This window comes from Triturus cristatus, chromosome 4_1 (genome assembly GCF_964204655.1).
Source record: "Triturus cristatus chromosome 4_1, aTriCri1.1, whole genome shotgun sequence".
Taxonomy (NCBI): domain Eukaryota; kingdom Metazoa; phylum Chordata; class Amphibia; order Caudata; family Salamandridae; genus Triturus; species Triturus cristatus.
Window position 1 is genome coordinate 786,403,913 of NC_140585.1, and position 17,443 is coordinate 786,421,355.

At 43.0% G+C, this 17,443-nt stretch overlaps 1 protein-coding gene across 1 annotated transcript in view; it reads left to right on the forward strand.

The window, feature by feature from the left end:
* ARID2 (AT-rich interaction domain 2) overlaps positions 1-17,443 on the forward strand; it is a 1,055,333-nt gene that overhangs the window by 900,552 nt on the left and 137,338 nt on the right. The window contains exon 16 of the mRNA XM_085653362.1: positions 2,406-2,554. Coding sequence (XP_085509488.1) covers positions 2,406-2,554 — 149 coding nt within the window. The remainder of the gene's footprint in view (positions 1-2,405; positions 2,555-17,443) is intronic.

Here is a 17,443-nt window from a genome sequence, read left to right on the forward strand (position 1 = left end):
CACCTCAACAATACATAATGAATATTAATATGACCCACTGAAAACAGTGCAGGGACACGTTCAGAGTACTTTTCATAAGAAATCAACTGATATAATCAAAAACAAAAATGGAAGTGTGGGGGGGTCTTTGTTAAAGAGTTTTTATAACATGTGCTACCTTAAATGAGCCTGTTCTTAAACATTACTAATGTTTACTGTCAAGAGACTATAGACTAAGGAGATTGTGAGGCCTTTAATTCTATTTCATACCATTTCAGTAATCAAGTTACTTCCTTTGCACACTTGACTCGCTAAAGGTAGCGATGGCAAGCCAAGAAGGCTTGCTCCAGAGTGTGGTAAATGGATAGCGACTAAGGTACTGTCAAATGACTGAGGTTCAGCATAAGACAGTGTTTTGTTATGTCAGTGCCTCTTCTAGAGACTTGGGGAATAATTTAGAGAAGTATGGAATGAAACTTTCATATTAACTCAGTCCACACCATGTAAATGCTGTGGTCCACCAACGCCTACCTTGTATACACTCCTCTCCTAACCCCCCCCCCACCCCTCCCCACCCCCTTCCTGCTGACATCAATGCAGCCGTTAGCAACACTACGACCATACTTTTTGGCCCCTGGGAAAATGTTTGCGGGTACCCATGATGTACAGCATCACTAACAACCATTGGCAATGCCATTAGGCCCCAAAGGCGAGATCTATTGCCTTTTTCACCACTTATTCAATTTGATCTCGTGTTTTTAACTCTGGTAGTTTATACCGCAATGTCCCAGGTACAAGACGGCGTAATCACTTTTTACATTTTTGAGCCAAGCTATCTCGTGGCGAGAAAAATGTTTCCAAGTTATTTACTCTCTTATTTTTCGAGAATGAGCGCAACAGTTAGGCTGGCCTAGCAGTGGCTTCAACTAGACCTCGAGCATTGCATAGTTGCATCCCTTTTTATTTTTTATAATTGCAGTTTGATTTGTGTAAGCTTGCATTACGCTGTTGTTGTAACAGTTGATACATCATTTAACACCCCCCCTTTTCATTGTTTGTTTTAAATTAAAATCCAGTTTTCATCAGCATTATTCCTAAAGAACCTTTAAAAATGAAGTAATAGCCATCTTTTAATTTTTTTGCTTATTTTTGTAAGCAACCTTGTCAACTTTATGATGTTTTTTTTTTTTTTTTTTTGCCTTCGAAACACTGAAGTATTGTAGTGTAGTATTGAGTGCAATGGGCTACAACCATTGGTTGTTTAGTTCTCATGCCGATTGAGTTTATGGGGTATTACGTTTTAGTGTTTTCACTGTCTGGATTGTCATTAGTTGAGCACCTATCTTTAGTTTTGGTTGTAAAGTCAGCTTTCAGTACTTTTGCTGCAAAGCTGATCACTGCTCGCTATCATAAATAATACCAGCCTAGTGCAGTATGTTTGTCATACTTAAAGAAACGCTTACCAGTTTCTCCCACTGTTTGTTGGCTTCAGTCCAAACTTCTCCCAGGTTGTTTTTTTTTAGGTCTGATATTAACCAAGACTTTTTGGTGTTTCTAAATTTACATGTATAACATACTTTAGCCAGCCCTCTTCATCCATTGGTCTGTCGTCATTCAAATTTTATTCCTACAGCATGGGGCAGTGGGTCAGCATATTTCAGCCATTGGGTAACTTTACTGTGAGTAATGGCATTCTTCCCTTCCACAAGTAGCACACACAAAGTGGGTCCCTTAAGTATGAGAGACTAATATGGCTATGAGTGCTTTTTCAGACCCCAAAATAATATATTTTTTCGATAAAGATTTACATACTGCTTGATGAACCGGTATTACCAATGCAGCTCTTCATATTATTTTCGACTGCATTTTATTTTGAATACTTATTTATTTCCATGATTTGCTATTTAAAAGTCTCATCTTGCAAAAGAGGAGAGAACTTGTTTCTGTAACAGATTGAATCATATTAATCAAACTACAGGTTTAAAATTTAAAAAGGTGGCCAAGAGAAATATCGCCAGGGCATGAAGAGCCGCCCGTAGTGCAGCAGAGAAGATAGTATACGAGAGCAGGGGCTGCATACGCAAATGAGAGAAAATATGGCAACAATGGGAGATGTATAGGGGCCTATGAAGGGGTGGTGGATAACACACTAGACAATAGAGGGGTAAGGGTTCATCACTGATTAATGGGGTCAGGGAGAGAAGATCCGGAATAACTGTTGGAACAGGGTATCAAAGTGTTGTACATGTTGCCTTCTGTGTTTTTATCTTCAAATAATAGCCGAAACTATATTGTACACTGCAACTGAAATATGTTTAATAAAAAGATTTTTAAAAAAGTTTAAAAAACAAGGTGAATTTGTTTGTTAAATTGCATGGGAAATCAAATTCATTACATTAATTTGATCATTTAAAACTACTTTGCAGAGTCCACCTGTGACAGCAGTACCAGCAATGCACATGCAAGGCCAGTTGAACAATTCTAAACACTCTCCATACCCAGCACCAACACCACAAGTGGATAGAATTAAAAAACCCGGACAAAACTTCATGTGTCTATGGCAGTCTTGTAAAAGGTAAATATCTTCTTTCTTTTAACTTGTAGAGGTTTTTTATTAGACTGAATTAGTGTGAAATTTCCATTGAAGGTGCCTCCGAACACGATCTTTTCTATTTGTTGTCACACTAACCTTGCAAAGGAAAATCATTCTGTCTGTGTTTACAGGGGTGGCATTCACGCCACTGTAGCTGATGTTGAAACATGGGTTCTATTTAATCCCTTTTGGATCACTAATAACTTCCTGGCACTGTATTTTCCAGATTCACCAATCTGCATCATTGTTAACAAAAATGTTAATTGGCACTCTCTTGGATTCTTTCAAATTTGCAATTTGCTCTGCTAATAACTGCAACACAACTGTAGAAATCTGATATAGATTTGGCAAATAAGTCGCACTTTGCTTAATTTTGTGTCTGTTGCTGATTAGCTTATTTTTTGTTTCTCTGTTTTGGAGCTATGAGGCAAAATGTCACTGCCTAGTTTTTAGTGTACATCTGCAATCATCAGAAATGTTTTCACATTTTGATTTCCTAAACGTCTATGCTGTTTATTAACTTTTTCACTAACCGTGGATCCATGGACCTAGCACTTTCCTTGCAGTGTTCCTAATGGACCAGGGACAGGCTTTGATATAATTTTTTTATTGATTTTTACAGTGCATCCAGGGAAGGAAAACAGTTCTCACAAGACACTACCGCTCGATCCCACTGCACCCAACCGGAGTTCCCAATCAAAAAACTTCATGTTCTAAAAAGCTTACATAAACATCAGCAAAACAAAGCCTTAAAATGTCCCTGTATATAAGATGGTAAACCTCGACCTGCTATAAAGTACTTTTTTCATCCACAAAATATCTGTGCTAATCCTCACCAACTGAAACCCTACCATGCCAAAGGCCACGATCTCCATTTCTTGCCATACTGAGCATTGGCAATTAACTCTTGTGTGATACGAGATTTCTTTTAAGCTAATCTTCCCGATTTTCCATTCAAACCTTGGGTTCGCAGGTGCTTTATAATGGGAAGTAATTGTACAACGTGCTACTACCATGGCTATAGATATAAAGTGCTCAGTGCCTTCATACTCTGGTGTCTTCTCTAGCAATCCCATAAGTGCAGTTTTTGGGGAAAGTAGAAGGTGTTCTCTTTCCTACCTTCCTAAACACCCCTCTACAAAATGAGCTGGCAGCACGACCAGAACATGTGTAGCCATCCCCCTTCTTGTTCACACCTTGGGCAATTACTGCAGGAAACACTTTGTTCAAAAAGGGAGGGATGTAGTAAAGCATCCAACTCTTATAGAAAACCATTTGATCGAAATTAGCACCTCGAAGACTATAATGACTAAGCTGAAAATATTTCCCCCATTTCTTTTTACTAATCATAATCCTGTCTCCTGATCCCATTACCCAATCAGCTTGTCAATCATCTTTTCCGAAGGATTATGCAACTTTTTGTACCAGTAGCTGAGAGATGTATTCACTTTCTCCTCCCTAAACATGTCTAACCAAATCCTGAGAGGAGTCGTGCTCCATCCCCAGTAGATTTGAAAAAAATGGCCTTCATTTGAATACATAAACAAAAGTGCGAACATTAGTGGAGCTTTGTACCTGAGAACAAAACTTGAGGGTATTTATACTTCTTCTATAAACAAGTCCCTCACTTTTTGACCACTAAATCTACCCATTTACCAATTATCTCATCGGTCCAACCGGTAATAAGAAACTTGCAAAGAGTTTTTGATGTTGCTCGCAGTTTGGGCAAAAAAAAAAAAAAAAAGGTCCAGGTCATCTGCATAAAACTTAATTTTGGACACCAAAAGTATGGGAGAAACTATCTCCGGGTGAAAGCGGATGTAATTTTTCCATAAAAAGGACAAACGGAGAAAGGGGACATATTTCCTGTGTGCCACGTGTCAACCAGGTTTAGCCTGCAGGAGAATCATTCATGACTAACCATACTGCGGCTTTTTGATGCAGTAGCTGAATAGATCAAGTAAACTGAAAAGGAAAACAAAAATGATCTAAAACCAAAGTCTTCTCGGCGTCGGTCAACAAGATTACACCAGGAATAGCATCTGTCGTAGCCATGTCAATAAATTAATTCATGAAATGTGTGTTAGCACCACCACTGATGAAACCATTCTGATCTTTTCCAGTGAAAGCAAGCAACCTTGTCTACCCTATTGGCTAAAATTTGTGAATACGTCTTATCATGATTCAATAAGGTTATTTATTGGCCTATAAGATCCCAGGTTTGTTGCTAATTTGCCTTGTTTCAAAAATTCACCCAGACCCCTCTGCGAAGGAGTCCAATACCGGTCGTCCCTGTAGCGGATGGTTAAAAAGGATGACCATCCTGGATCTAAGAGTTGAAACAAAGGTCTTGTAAAATTCAGGGCCAACCCCATCTTCTCCTGAGGTTTTCCTGTTGGGAAGATACTTTATGGCATCTTTCACTTCCTCCTCTGTTATGGATCTTGCTAAAATAGAGGCCACTTCCTCCGTTAAAGCAGACAGTTGTTGAAAAAAATTTGCTACCTGTTACATCAATGAGTAACTCCCTTTTTGTTCATCTTCATACAAACTCAAGTAATAGTCAAGGAAGACCCAGTTAATTTCTTCCTGCTTTTCAGTATGTTGGTTAGCCTATGTATCCCAGATTTTAGAGATTCGATTTTGATTACTCTTTTCTTTTGCCCGCCAGGCTAGAAAGAATCCTATAAATTGCCCTTCCTCGTGCACCTATTGTTCCAAGGTCCTGTCATTGACTAGTTTCCTTTAGCATGATACCATCTCTCATACATGACTTCCAAACTATCTGATCCCACGGCTTGGTAAGCTCTTATCTACTTCCTCCTGTAGGAAGTTTGCTTCCTCCCTCCATTTCTTCCTTTTATATGCTTGTAGTGAAATCAATACCCCCCAATAGTGCATTTAAATGCTTCCCACACTACCGAAATGTCTGCAGAAGACTCTTTGGTGGTGAAAAAAACTATTTTTTTCTAAAATTATATCAATGACCTCTGGTTCCCCCATAATCATTTTATCCATCACCTAGTGTGATGGGAAATCTCCAGAAGCGAAAAAGATAGAGACCCAGAAAGCAAATGTTCGAGGCATGTGAGCTGTAGATCACATGCTTTGCATACTCCTGCCCTCTAGTGTTGGGTCCGGATGTTTGCAAGTTGTTTTTCTTCGAAGAAGTCTTTCCAGTCACGAGGTAGGTGACTCCTCCTTTCGGTGATAATGCGCATGGGCATTAACTCCATTGTTAGATTGTTTTTTTCCGCCATCTGGTTCAGACATGAATTGCGGCACTCCAGTTCAACACCGTTTCTCGGGTTCTCCTCGGTGTGCAATCCACTACCCTCAACATTATTGTTATTCGATTGTGTTTCCCATTCTCCGCGTATCGACTCAAAAAACTTCGATCTGAAACTTTGTGGAAGGCAGTTGGGCCTAGCCGAGTCGGGTCAGCACACAGTCGATGGAACGGACTCCATTTAAATTCTGTCCCGGGTGCCGCGTCAAGTATCCGTGCACCGACTTGCACGAGGTGTGCAACTTGTGTCTGTCCGCGGAACACAACGAACAGGACTGCGACATGTGCTGATCTTTTCGTTCCAAGAAGACGCTCCGTGACCGTCGGGCTCAGCCTCACGAAATGCAACAGCAATATAGCGGCTCCGCTCCAGATCTCTTCGGAGAAGATTCCAAACACGAGGTCTTCGACGCACAAGGATTCGAGAAAGAAGAACACCACATCTTCGCCTGACATTTGACCTCGGTCATGGAAGAATATGTTTCGCAAGGTCAGCCTACCCTGAGTACTGATACTCCCCTGCCCCAAATTATGCCCAAGAAAAAGGCTCTGGTCCTTCCTCTGCCTTCAGGCCAAGGTCAGCACGGGAACAAGTTTTGAACAACCCGCCTTCAGGCTGGGCACCAAACATACACCAAAGCCTTCCGGCTCTGGTCCAAGTTGGCCCCATTTGGGCACCGAACCAAAATCTTCCGGTGCCAAAATCCAAACAAGGCCTCATGACTATCCCTCCGACACGGAAAGCTATATCTTCGGGTCCGAACATCTCAGGACCGAAAATTCTGGCACCGAAGGAAAAAACAGCTCCTCCATCCTTAGAGCCTCGTTCTACGTCCCGCCTTCCAACACGGACCCGAAAGAGAAAGAACTTGTTATTAATCCTTAAACTGGACATATTCATGCAAAACTGCCAGTTAAAAGCAAGCCAGAAACTGAGGAAGCTTACCACATTCCCTTTAAAAAGAAAAATGTCGGGACTAATCCTCCTCCTTCTCCTCCTCCTCCTCTTACACCAATTTTCCCACTTGACCCAAATTTGCTAATTACACCTACAAATTCACCACACAGCCACAGTCACCTGACCACCAGGATGATGGGGATTCACCAGATGACAATAGTCTGATCCATGGACTGATTACAATACAGATCCTAACACTGATAATGACCCAGATCTATACCCTTCAAAACACTCTCCACCTGACGACAATGTAGGGTACATAGAATTAATAAATAGGGCTGCTCAATATCACATGGTTCAGCTTCACAAAGAGGCTCCTGAAGAGGATTTTCTCTTTGAGACTTTAAGTTCTTCTCAAAGAGCAACTCACATACTGCCCATGCTTAAGGGTATGCTTAAACAAGCAAACAACATTTTTAAGGACCCGGTGCATGCGAGCATTCTAACACCAAGGGTAGATAAGAAATATAAACCTGCACCTACAGACCCCGTCTACATCAAAGGTCAAATTCCCTTAAACTCCCTAGTGGTTTCAAACACTCGCAAAAGGGCAAACTTACAAACAACAATAGATGCCCCTCCTCCTGATAAGGAATCCAAACTTATAGATGCCTCTGGCAAAAGAGTAGCTGCGCAGGCAGCTATTCACTGGCGTATTGCCAGCACCCTGGCTCTTATAGCAAGATATGATAGGGCTCACTGTGACGAATTGGAACAATAGCTCCAGTTCTGGCCAGATGAACACAAAACTAAGGCGCATGACTTTATTCAGGAAGGGAAATTCATTTCCAACACTTCCATTAGGTGCGCTTTAGACGCAGCTGAGTCTGCTGCTCGCGCTTTTAACACCAGTGTTCTTTTAAGAAGGCACGCCTGGCTTAGAATTTCAAGGTCCAACCCGAAGTACAGGCCTCTATTTTAAACCTACCTTTTGATAAGGAACACCTAGTTGGACCTGTGTTAGACTTTTCTTTAGAGAAAAAAAAGAAAAACACAGATGTCTCAAAATCCAAGGGAGCTTTGCAGTCCACATTCAATTGGGGTTCCTTTCGCCGCTCCTTCGACAGGGAGGGTTCAAAAGTTATATCCACAGACAACACCTCTAATTCATATAGAGACAACAATCAATCATCCTATTCAAGAGGTTACTTTAGAGGAGAATTTCGAGGAAATAATGGCAAGGGAAGAGACTTCCCCTGCAGCAAACAAACAGTGGCTTGCCTCTTCTTCCCCCTGATAATTCCACATCTGTCGGGGGATGTCTCTCTCAATTTTTCCCATCTGGAATACAATAACTTCAGACAAATGAGTCCTACAAATTATCCAATTTGGTAATTGCCTGGAGCTTATGGAAAATCCCCCAAACATTCCTCCACGATCACTCAAAATGTCACCAGAGTATCTACACCTTCTGAAACAAGAGGTTCACTCTCTACTGCAAAAGGGAGCTATAGAGCCCGTACCATTACAATATCAAGGGTCCGGCGTACACTCTCTATACTTTCTCAGACCCAAAAAGGACTGCTCTCTCAGGCCGATACAAGAACTCAGAGACCAAAATCTTTATATTCAATCAGATAATTTTCACATGGTGACAGTCCAAGTGCTCCCGCTCCTTCAACAAGGCGAATTTCTGTCTACTTTAGACTTAAAGGACGCATACTTCCAGGTTCCACTACACCCCGCTCACCGCAAATATCCCAGATTTGTGCTTTACCAGTTCAAAGTGCTTCCATTCGGAGTCACCACTGCTCCCATAGTATTCACCAAATGGCTGGCAGTAGTCGCTGCTCACCAGCGAAGACAACATATTCACGTCTTCCCGTACTTGGATGACTGGCTCATCAAAGCCAGTTCTCTCACAGTGTCTAGAGCATACTCAAAAAACAGTACAATTATTACACGATCTGGGGTTTTGCAGTAAATCTGTTGAAGTCTCATCTCCAACCCTCCAAGACACAAACTTACTTGGGAGCCACTCTCGATACACCGAAAGCTCTAGCCTGTCCCAATCCTGTCAGACTCTGCAATATTCAGGCTCTAACCTCCCAGTTTCAGCCCAATCACTCATTACCAGCTCGAGTATTTATGCAGCTACTAGGAATGATGGTGTCTTGTATCATGATAGTTCCCCATGCAAGACTTCAAATGCGTCCAGTTCAGGAATGTTTAGCACATCAGTGGAATCAATCTTGGGGTCTATTGTGAGATCTAGTGTTGGTGGATGCCCGCACTCATCACTCTCTGCAGTGGTGAAATCCACAAAACCTATCCTAAGTGCGCCCCTAACAGCAGACGCATCTCTCACTGGTTGGGGAGCTCATCTCCAAACACACTCAATTCAAGGCCTGTGGAGTCAAAAGCAACTTCACATAATCATCTAGAGCTGCTAGCAGTATTTCTAGAACTCAAAGCCTTCGAGACTCACCTTGTAGGCAAAGCTGTCCTGATACGCATCGACAACATGACAGCCATGTATTACATACAGAAACAGGGAGGGACACACGCTCTCCAACTGTCACACCTTCCGCAAGCCATTTGGAGGTTGGCCATACATCACAAATGTATCTCCTAGCAGAACATCTCCCAGGAGTAAACAATCAGATCGCAGATCTGCTCAGCAGGCAAAGACAACACATATACGCGAGTGGGAACTTCACCCTCAACTTCTCCTCCCGTTCTTTCAAATCTGGGCTTCCCAAACATTGATCTACTCGCCACACACCAAAACGCTTGAAGCCCAAGCTTCGCCTCCAGGTATCCACACCCTCTAGAGGCAATGCACTATGGTTGAACTGGTCAGGGATATTTGCCTACTCTTTTCCGCCTCTCCCATTCCACTAGTGGTTCGGGAACTCAGGCAAACGTCCCTCAGGCTAATCCTAAGAGCTCCCACATGGGCCCGTCAACCCTGGTTCACTACCCTGTTGGAACTCTCAGTAATTTCCCATCAAAAGCTGCATCTCTCATCCAGTCTCCTTAATCAGAAATATGGAAAGATAAAACATCCAGATCCCAAACATCTCAACCTTACGATCTGGCACCTGAAATCATAGTTTGGTTAGCAAAATCTTCCACCAGACTGTATCAATATCATTAAAGAGGCCAGAAGACCTACTACAAGGGCTTGTTATGCAATAAAATGGAAGTGGTTTGTTATATATTGCAACAACAACCATATCAATCCCTTAGATGTTTCCGTTAAAAAAATTATGTTCGAGGCATATGAGCTGTAGATTGTATACTTTAGCATAGATCGCCATCTGGTGTTGGGCTCTGATATTTGCACTTGTGGCAGACGTCCTTGTAGTCACGAGATAGGTGACTCCTCCTTATGATGATAGTGAGCATGGGCATCGACTCCATCTTCAGATTTGTTTTTTTCCGCCATCTGGTTTCGGATGTAAATGCCTGCGCTCCGGGTCGATGTCGTATTAGATTCCCCTTTGACGCGCAACCCTTTACCGCTCAACGGTATTGTTTATCGATCTCTCTCCTTGACGTGGATCCAACACAAATCTCAATGCCTTCGATTCCGGTCGTCGACGCGGGCCGTTGGGCCTATTCGCGCCATCAGGCCCTACAGCTAATGGAAAGAACTCCATTAAAAAAATGCCCCCGTGTGGTGCCAAATTCCCACACACTGATCTCCACGAGGTCTATAACCTTTGCCTCTCTCCAGAACACGAGGGCAAAGATTGCACGGCCTGCGCTTCATTCAGATTGAAGAAAACCATACGTGATCGCCGGGCTCGATGTCACGTAATGCCCCGATCTACTACCTCTGTGCCGGATGACATCTTCGACGGCCCGATGCTCCCGGGGAACAAGAACCGGACAATGAAGACATCAGCGTCTCCGAAGCCGACGAATCAGAGGCCGAAGATCAGACAGTTACTCCAGGTCAATGAACTGTGAGTACCAACATCAACACCCATACCTCTTCTCAAAACAAAAGGCTCCGGTAACACCTTTGCCTTCCGGCTCAGGTCAACACCGTGACACACGCAGACACGCATGGCTACGTATATCTGGGTTTAAACAGGATGTGCAGTCCACAATTCCTAATCAACCCTTTGATCAAGAACACTTATTTGGACCCACTGTAGACACATCTTTAGGAAAAAATGAAGAAGGACTCAGGAACCGCTAAGTCCATGGGAGCCCTACAGGCAACAACCTCTAGAGGTTCTTTTCGTCGCTCCTTTTATAGGGGTGCTTCTAAAACTATTGGAACGGACAACACCTCATCCTCCTACAAAAACACTACTCAAACCTTCCCTAACAGAGGTTATTTCATAGGAGGTTTTAGAGGCCACAACAACAAGGGTAGAGGCCGCGGTAACACAGGCACCTCTCCTACTAAAAAACAGTGACTTCCCTCCACTTCCCCCCGACCATTCCACTCCGGTTGGGGGAAGACTATCACAGTTCCTACCTGTCTGGAGTGGGTAAGTGGGTAAGACAAATTATCCAGTATGGTTACTGCCTGGAACTCACTTCCACTCCCCCATTCATACCCCCAAACAATGTCCAATGTCCACAGAACATCTGACACTGTTAAAACAAGAGGTTCTCTCCTTATTACAAAAACAAGCAATAGAACCGGTTCCCTTACCTCAACAAGAAGCAGGAGTTTACTCCCTTTACTTTCTAATCCCAAAGGAGGACGGTACTCTCAGACCAATACGAAACCTCCAACCGTTAAATCTCTTCATAGTCGGACCACTTCCACATGATCACTCTCCAACAGGTTCTCCCACTGCTCCAACAGGGCGATTTCCTTGCCATTCTAGACCTCAAGGACGCCTATTTTCATATTCCCATTCACCCTGCTCACAGAAAATATCTACGGTTTGTAGTGGACGGACAGCACTATCAATTCAAAGTCCTCCCATTCGGAGTGACTACAGCACCCCAAGTCTTCCCAAAATGTCTTGCAGTAGTTGCAGCTCATTTGCGTTGAAAACATATTCATGTGTTTCCTTATCTCGACGACTGGCTCATAAAAGCCAAGTCTCACACACACTGTGTGCACAATACGCACAGAACAATCCAGCTGCTCCATGACTTGGGATTCACAATAGACCTACCCAAGTCACACCTTCAACCGTCCCACCTGCTTCAGTATCTAGGTGCCACAGTAGATACCTCAAAAGCCCTTGCATACCCCAATCCAGTCAGGATAGCCAGCATACAGGCTCTCATATCAAATTTTCAACCTCAACGCTCCCTTCCAGCTCGAGTGCTCGTGAAGCTAATAGTTATGATGGTCTCTTGCATCCTCATCATTCCTTATGCAAGACTTCTGATGCGTCCCTTACAAGAATGTTTAGCACATCAGTGGAACCAAGCTCAAGGTCAGTTAACTGATCCGGTGTTGTTGGACAGCCGCACGCATCGCTCTCTGCAGTGGTGGAACACACAAAACCTATCCAAAGGGCGGCTGTCCGACGCGGTTCCACAGATAGTGCTAACCACAGACTCATCGCTCACCGGCTGGGGAGCTCATCTCCAAAACCGTACCGTACAGGGTATATGGACCCATCAACAGAAACAACTCCACATAAATCACCTGGAGTTACTGTCAATCTTTCTAGCACTAAAGTCTTTTCAACTCTTGCTAGTAGGCAAAACTCTCTTGATCCGTACAGACATGACAGCAATGTATTACATACAAAAACAGAAGGGGACACACTCTCCTCAGCTTTCACAACTAGCGCAAAGCATATGGAGATGGGCCATTCCTCAAAACATTTACCTCCTCGCAGAACATCTACCAGGAGTACACAATCAGATCATGGAACTCGCCAAACACAGCAGATCCACTAAAGGCAACTTCATCCTAAAGTTCTTCTTCCATTCTTTCACATGTGGGGTCATCCAGACAGATCTGTTCGCCACACACCAAAACGCAAAATGCCCAAGTCTTGCCTCCAGATATCCACACCCATTGTCCAAAGGCAATGCGTTATGGATGAACTGGTCAGGCAGATTTGCATACGCTTTTCCGCCTCTCCCGCTCATTCCGTTACTGGTTCGGAAGCTCAAACAACACTCCCTAACAATGATCCTACTTGCTCCAACATGGGCACTCCAACCATGGTTCACAACCCTGTTGGAACTTTCAGTAGTGCCTCATCAAAAGCTGCACCTCTCCCCTAAAAATCTCCCTCCGAACCATGGAGAGATAAGGCACCCAGATCCCAATCAACTCAATCTTGCGATCTGGCTCCCGAAGTCCTAGAGTTTGGCTACCTTAATCTCCCGCCACACTGCATGAACATTAAAGAGGCTAGACGTCCTACTACTAGAGCATGCTATGCAGCAAAGTGGAAGCGATTTGCCATTTATTGTACAAATAACAAAATCGATCCGCTAGATGCTTCCATCCAAAATATCTGTTATCTTTTGCATCTACAACAATGTAACCTAGCATATACATCTATACGGCTACATCTTGCTGCAATTGCAAATCAAAAACAGACATTTGTCCTTGTTTAGAGTACCCGCTATCAAAGCGTTTATTGAAGGACTTAAAAGAATAATTCCACCTAGAGTTCCACCTTCTCCTGTATGGAATCTCAATATAGTTCTCACCAGACTTATGGGTTCCCCATTTGAACCTCTGCACAAATGCGAGTTACAGTTCCTTACTTGGAAAGTAGCCTTCCTGGTAGCTATCACATCACTTAGGAGAGTTTGTGAACTTCGGGCATTAACCATACAAGAACCATTTTTACAAATACACCATAGTAAAGTGGTTCTTAGGCCTAATCCAAAATGTCTGCCTTAAGTGGTATCTGCCTTTCACCTTAATCAGTTGGTTGAACTTCCAGTATTTGTCCCTCAACCAGACTCCGTGGCAGAACGCGCTCTCCACATGCTAGACGTTAAAAGAGCAATACTATACTACATCGAAAGAACTAAAAGTTTTAGAAACACAAAACAACTTTTTGTAGCTTTCTCCCCACCTCACAAAGGCAATCCCGTTTCAAAAACAGAAATTGCAAGATGGATTGTTAAATGCATCCAAATATGCCATCTCAAAGCTAAACGCACATTAACCATTCCCCCTAGAGCTCATTCCACATGCAAACTAGGGGCTTATATGGCATTCTTAGGGAACATTCCCCTAGATGACAGCTGCAAAGCAGCAACTTGGTCTACACCGCATACTTTCACTAAACACTATTGTGTAGATGTGCAAGCAAAGCAACAAGCTACTGTGGGCCAGGCTGTATTAAGAACACTTTTTCAAACTACTGCAATGGATACAGGCTGCAACCGCTAGGGAGAAAAAACTGCTTTATAGTCTATGCTAAAGTATACAATCTACAGCTCATATGCCTCAAACGGAAAATGCTACTTACCAGTATGCATCTGTTCATGGCATGAAGAGCTGTAGAGTTGTATACACACACCCACCTCCCCGGGTACCCCTATTTGTTGCAGCATTATCTTATTTAGATACATCACATGGACATCTTTTTCTACTCTCTTAGTAACTCCATCATCACCCTTTATGGCGAAAAACAATCTGAAGATGGAGTCGATGCCCATGCGCACTATCATCATAAGGAGGAGTCACCTATCTCGTGACTACAAAGACTTCTTCAACAAAAACAAAGTGCAAACATCCAAGCCCAACACTAGAGGGTGATCTATGCTAAAATATACAACTCTACAGCTCTACATGCCAAGAACAGATGCATACTGGTAAGTAGCATTTTCCTAGTTATTTACTTCATTTCAGCAGACCGGTTTAGCATACACACCCATACGCTTACATCTTGCTGCAATAGCTGCATACCTTCAAAATAGACTGCATCTATCCCTTTTTAGAGTACCTGTTATCAAAGCTTTCATGGTGGGACTCAAGAGTTATTTCACCAAGACTTCCACCTGCTCCAGCGTGGAACCTTAATATTGTCCTTATCAGACTCATGGGTCCACCCATTGAGTCATTGCATCAATGCGAACTGCAATTTCTCACTTGGAAAGTTGCTTTCATCATTGCTATTACTTCACTGAGGAGAGTGGGCGAGCTTCAGGCATTAACTATAGAAGAACCATTTTGTCAAGTCCACCAAAACAAAGTGGTTCTTCGCACTAACCCCAAATTCCTACCCACAGTGGTATCTGCCTTTCACATCACCAAATCTGTTGAGTTCTTTCCTCAACCAGATTCAGTGGCAGAATGAACTCTACACACTTTAGATGTTAAACATAGAAAGGGCAAAACCTTTTCGTAACTCTAAACAACTCTTCGTTGCTTTTGTTCCACCACATAAAGGCAATCCTATTTCCAAATTAGGTATTGCACTGAGGATAGTTAAATGTATTCAAACATACTATGCAAAAGCAATGAGGACTTTGCCAATTACCCCTAGAGTGCATTCCACCCGCAAACTAGGGGCTTCTATGGCTTTTTTAGGAATCACCCCTATAGCTGACATCTGTAAAGCTGCTACATGGTCTACACCACACACATTTACAAAACACTGTTGTGTGGATGTGTAAGCCAGACAACAAGCTAATGTAGGCCAGGCAGTTCTTCATACACTTTTTCAAACTACCACAAAAGCTACAGGTTAGGTACACCTTTGGGAGATTACTGCTGTATAGTCTATGCAAAGCATGTGATCTACAGCACACATGCCTCAAACAGAAACTGCTACTTTCCCAGTAAGCATGTGTTCTTGGCATGTAGAGCTGTAGATTCACTTGCGCCGGCCCACCTCCCCGGGTACCTGTTGCAGTGTTATCTTACTTAGATACATACGCATGGACATCTCTATTCTACTGTTACTAACTCCATTATCACCCTCTGCGGGAAAACAATCTAACAATGGAGTTGATGCCCATGCACACTATCACCGAAAGGAGGGGTCACCTACCTCGTGACTGGAAAGACTTCTTCGAAGAAAAACAACTTGCAAACATCCGGACCCAACACTAGATGGCAGGAGTATGCAACGCATGTGAATCTAGAGCTCTACATGGCAAGAACAGATGCTTTCTGGGTGAGTAGCATTTTCCTTATCCTAAAGGCAGATTTATACTGCTTAGATTTTTTTTTAAAAAGTGTACAACCTCCCTGTCTCATCCTTTCTCCTCCAGATGTCCCTCATGCCAAGACAGAGGCACAAATCCTCAAAAATGTTTTGTTCTTTTTTCCCCTGCTGCTGCTGGGGAATAGACTATTCCAAGTGAACATTTGGGTTGGAATTAAAATCACTCCCAATTAAATTTTCTCATTGTAGAGTACTTAATTACCATCCCAGTTTCTTATATATGGTTCGGGTCAGCACTTATTGGATCATAATGTTCCAATTCCATAATGTGAGGCAAGGTTAAATTTCCTCTTATTAATCTCTATAGGAATAATGATCTGATATACTTCTCAGTCTTCAATGGGCAGGATGATTTCCTTAACATCCCCTTTCTAATCAGAACAGCTACCTCCTTTTGTGTAGACTTTGATGAAAAACTCTCCCAATGTCTCATACAGTTTCTCTTATTGACCCTCTTTACCCATTATCCAATGCGTCTCTTGTAGCATAATTATACTCTGGTTGAATTGCCTACACTAGGCAAATATTGCCGCTCTCTTCATCTTATTATTCAGCCCGTTACCATTGAGATTAATTATGAACAAAGTTCCCATCGTAACATAAATAAATTACCAGGACATCCCTAACCTTTTACAGCTCTATTAAACGTTCCATCTTTCCACATATCCAGTCCCTTAAACCTCTGATAAGAGTAAATTTTCCAACATAAAAGATCTGGACCACTCCTTGTTGAACCCCGTTCCCACCCCACAAACTTCCCCTATGGCCACCCATCCCACCTTTCCTTCCCCCTTGTACCCCCACTAGTGCCCGCTTTATCCCAACCCTAGCGCCTCCCTTAAACCCCTCCCCCCCGCCGATGCCCCCTCCTCCCCCCCCCCCCCCAACGATTTCCATAATCACCATGAAGCTTCTTGCCCCGCTGCTACAGGGCCCTCCACCATTCCACATATTATCAGTGAAATATTTTAGCACCTGTGGCTTGCCCATGAAGGCTTCAGCTGTCTCCTATCTTCCCCCACTATAAACCATTTCTTGTCTATTTCTATTCAATTAACTCAAATTCCCAAAGAGCATAAAAAAAATCCCCTGTGCATAAGACCTGGAAACTCATACACTGCCCACTTTTGTCAAAAAGTCACTAGCTTTGTTTCTCTCTGAAAAGCCTGAAATGCCCTTCCTCAATTTTGTTTTACCTTGCCGGTTGTACCAGCTGAGCTTGTATCCCTTAAGTTTTGATTCACTTAGCATTTGTTTAAATTCCCATCACCGAAGGGAAGTCTCGAAGGACAAAGGGTAAATTTGAAAGAAGGTCTTGCTCCACATTTATAGACTTAAGCTGTATAGCCTTCCGCAGACTTGCTCACGCATCCTATAATCTTACAAGTGTACCACTATTGTCTGAGAACTTTTCCCATCGCTGAGCGGTTTTCTGGGAAGCACTCTATGCGCTCTAGCATTTGGCAAGTCTGAAGCTAGTTCATTAAGCACGTGAGTAGCCTTTAGATTTGAAACCGCCTCTACCATTTCTGACTCCGCTCAGGTAC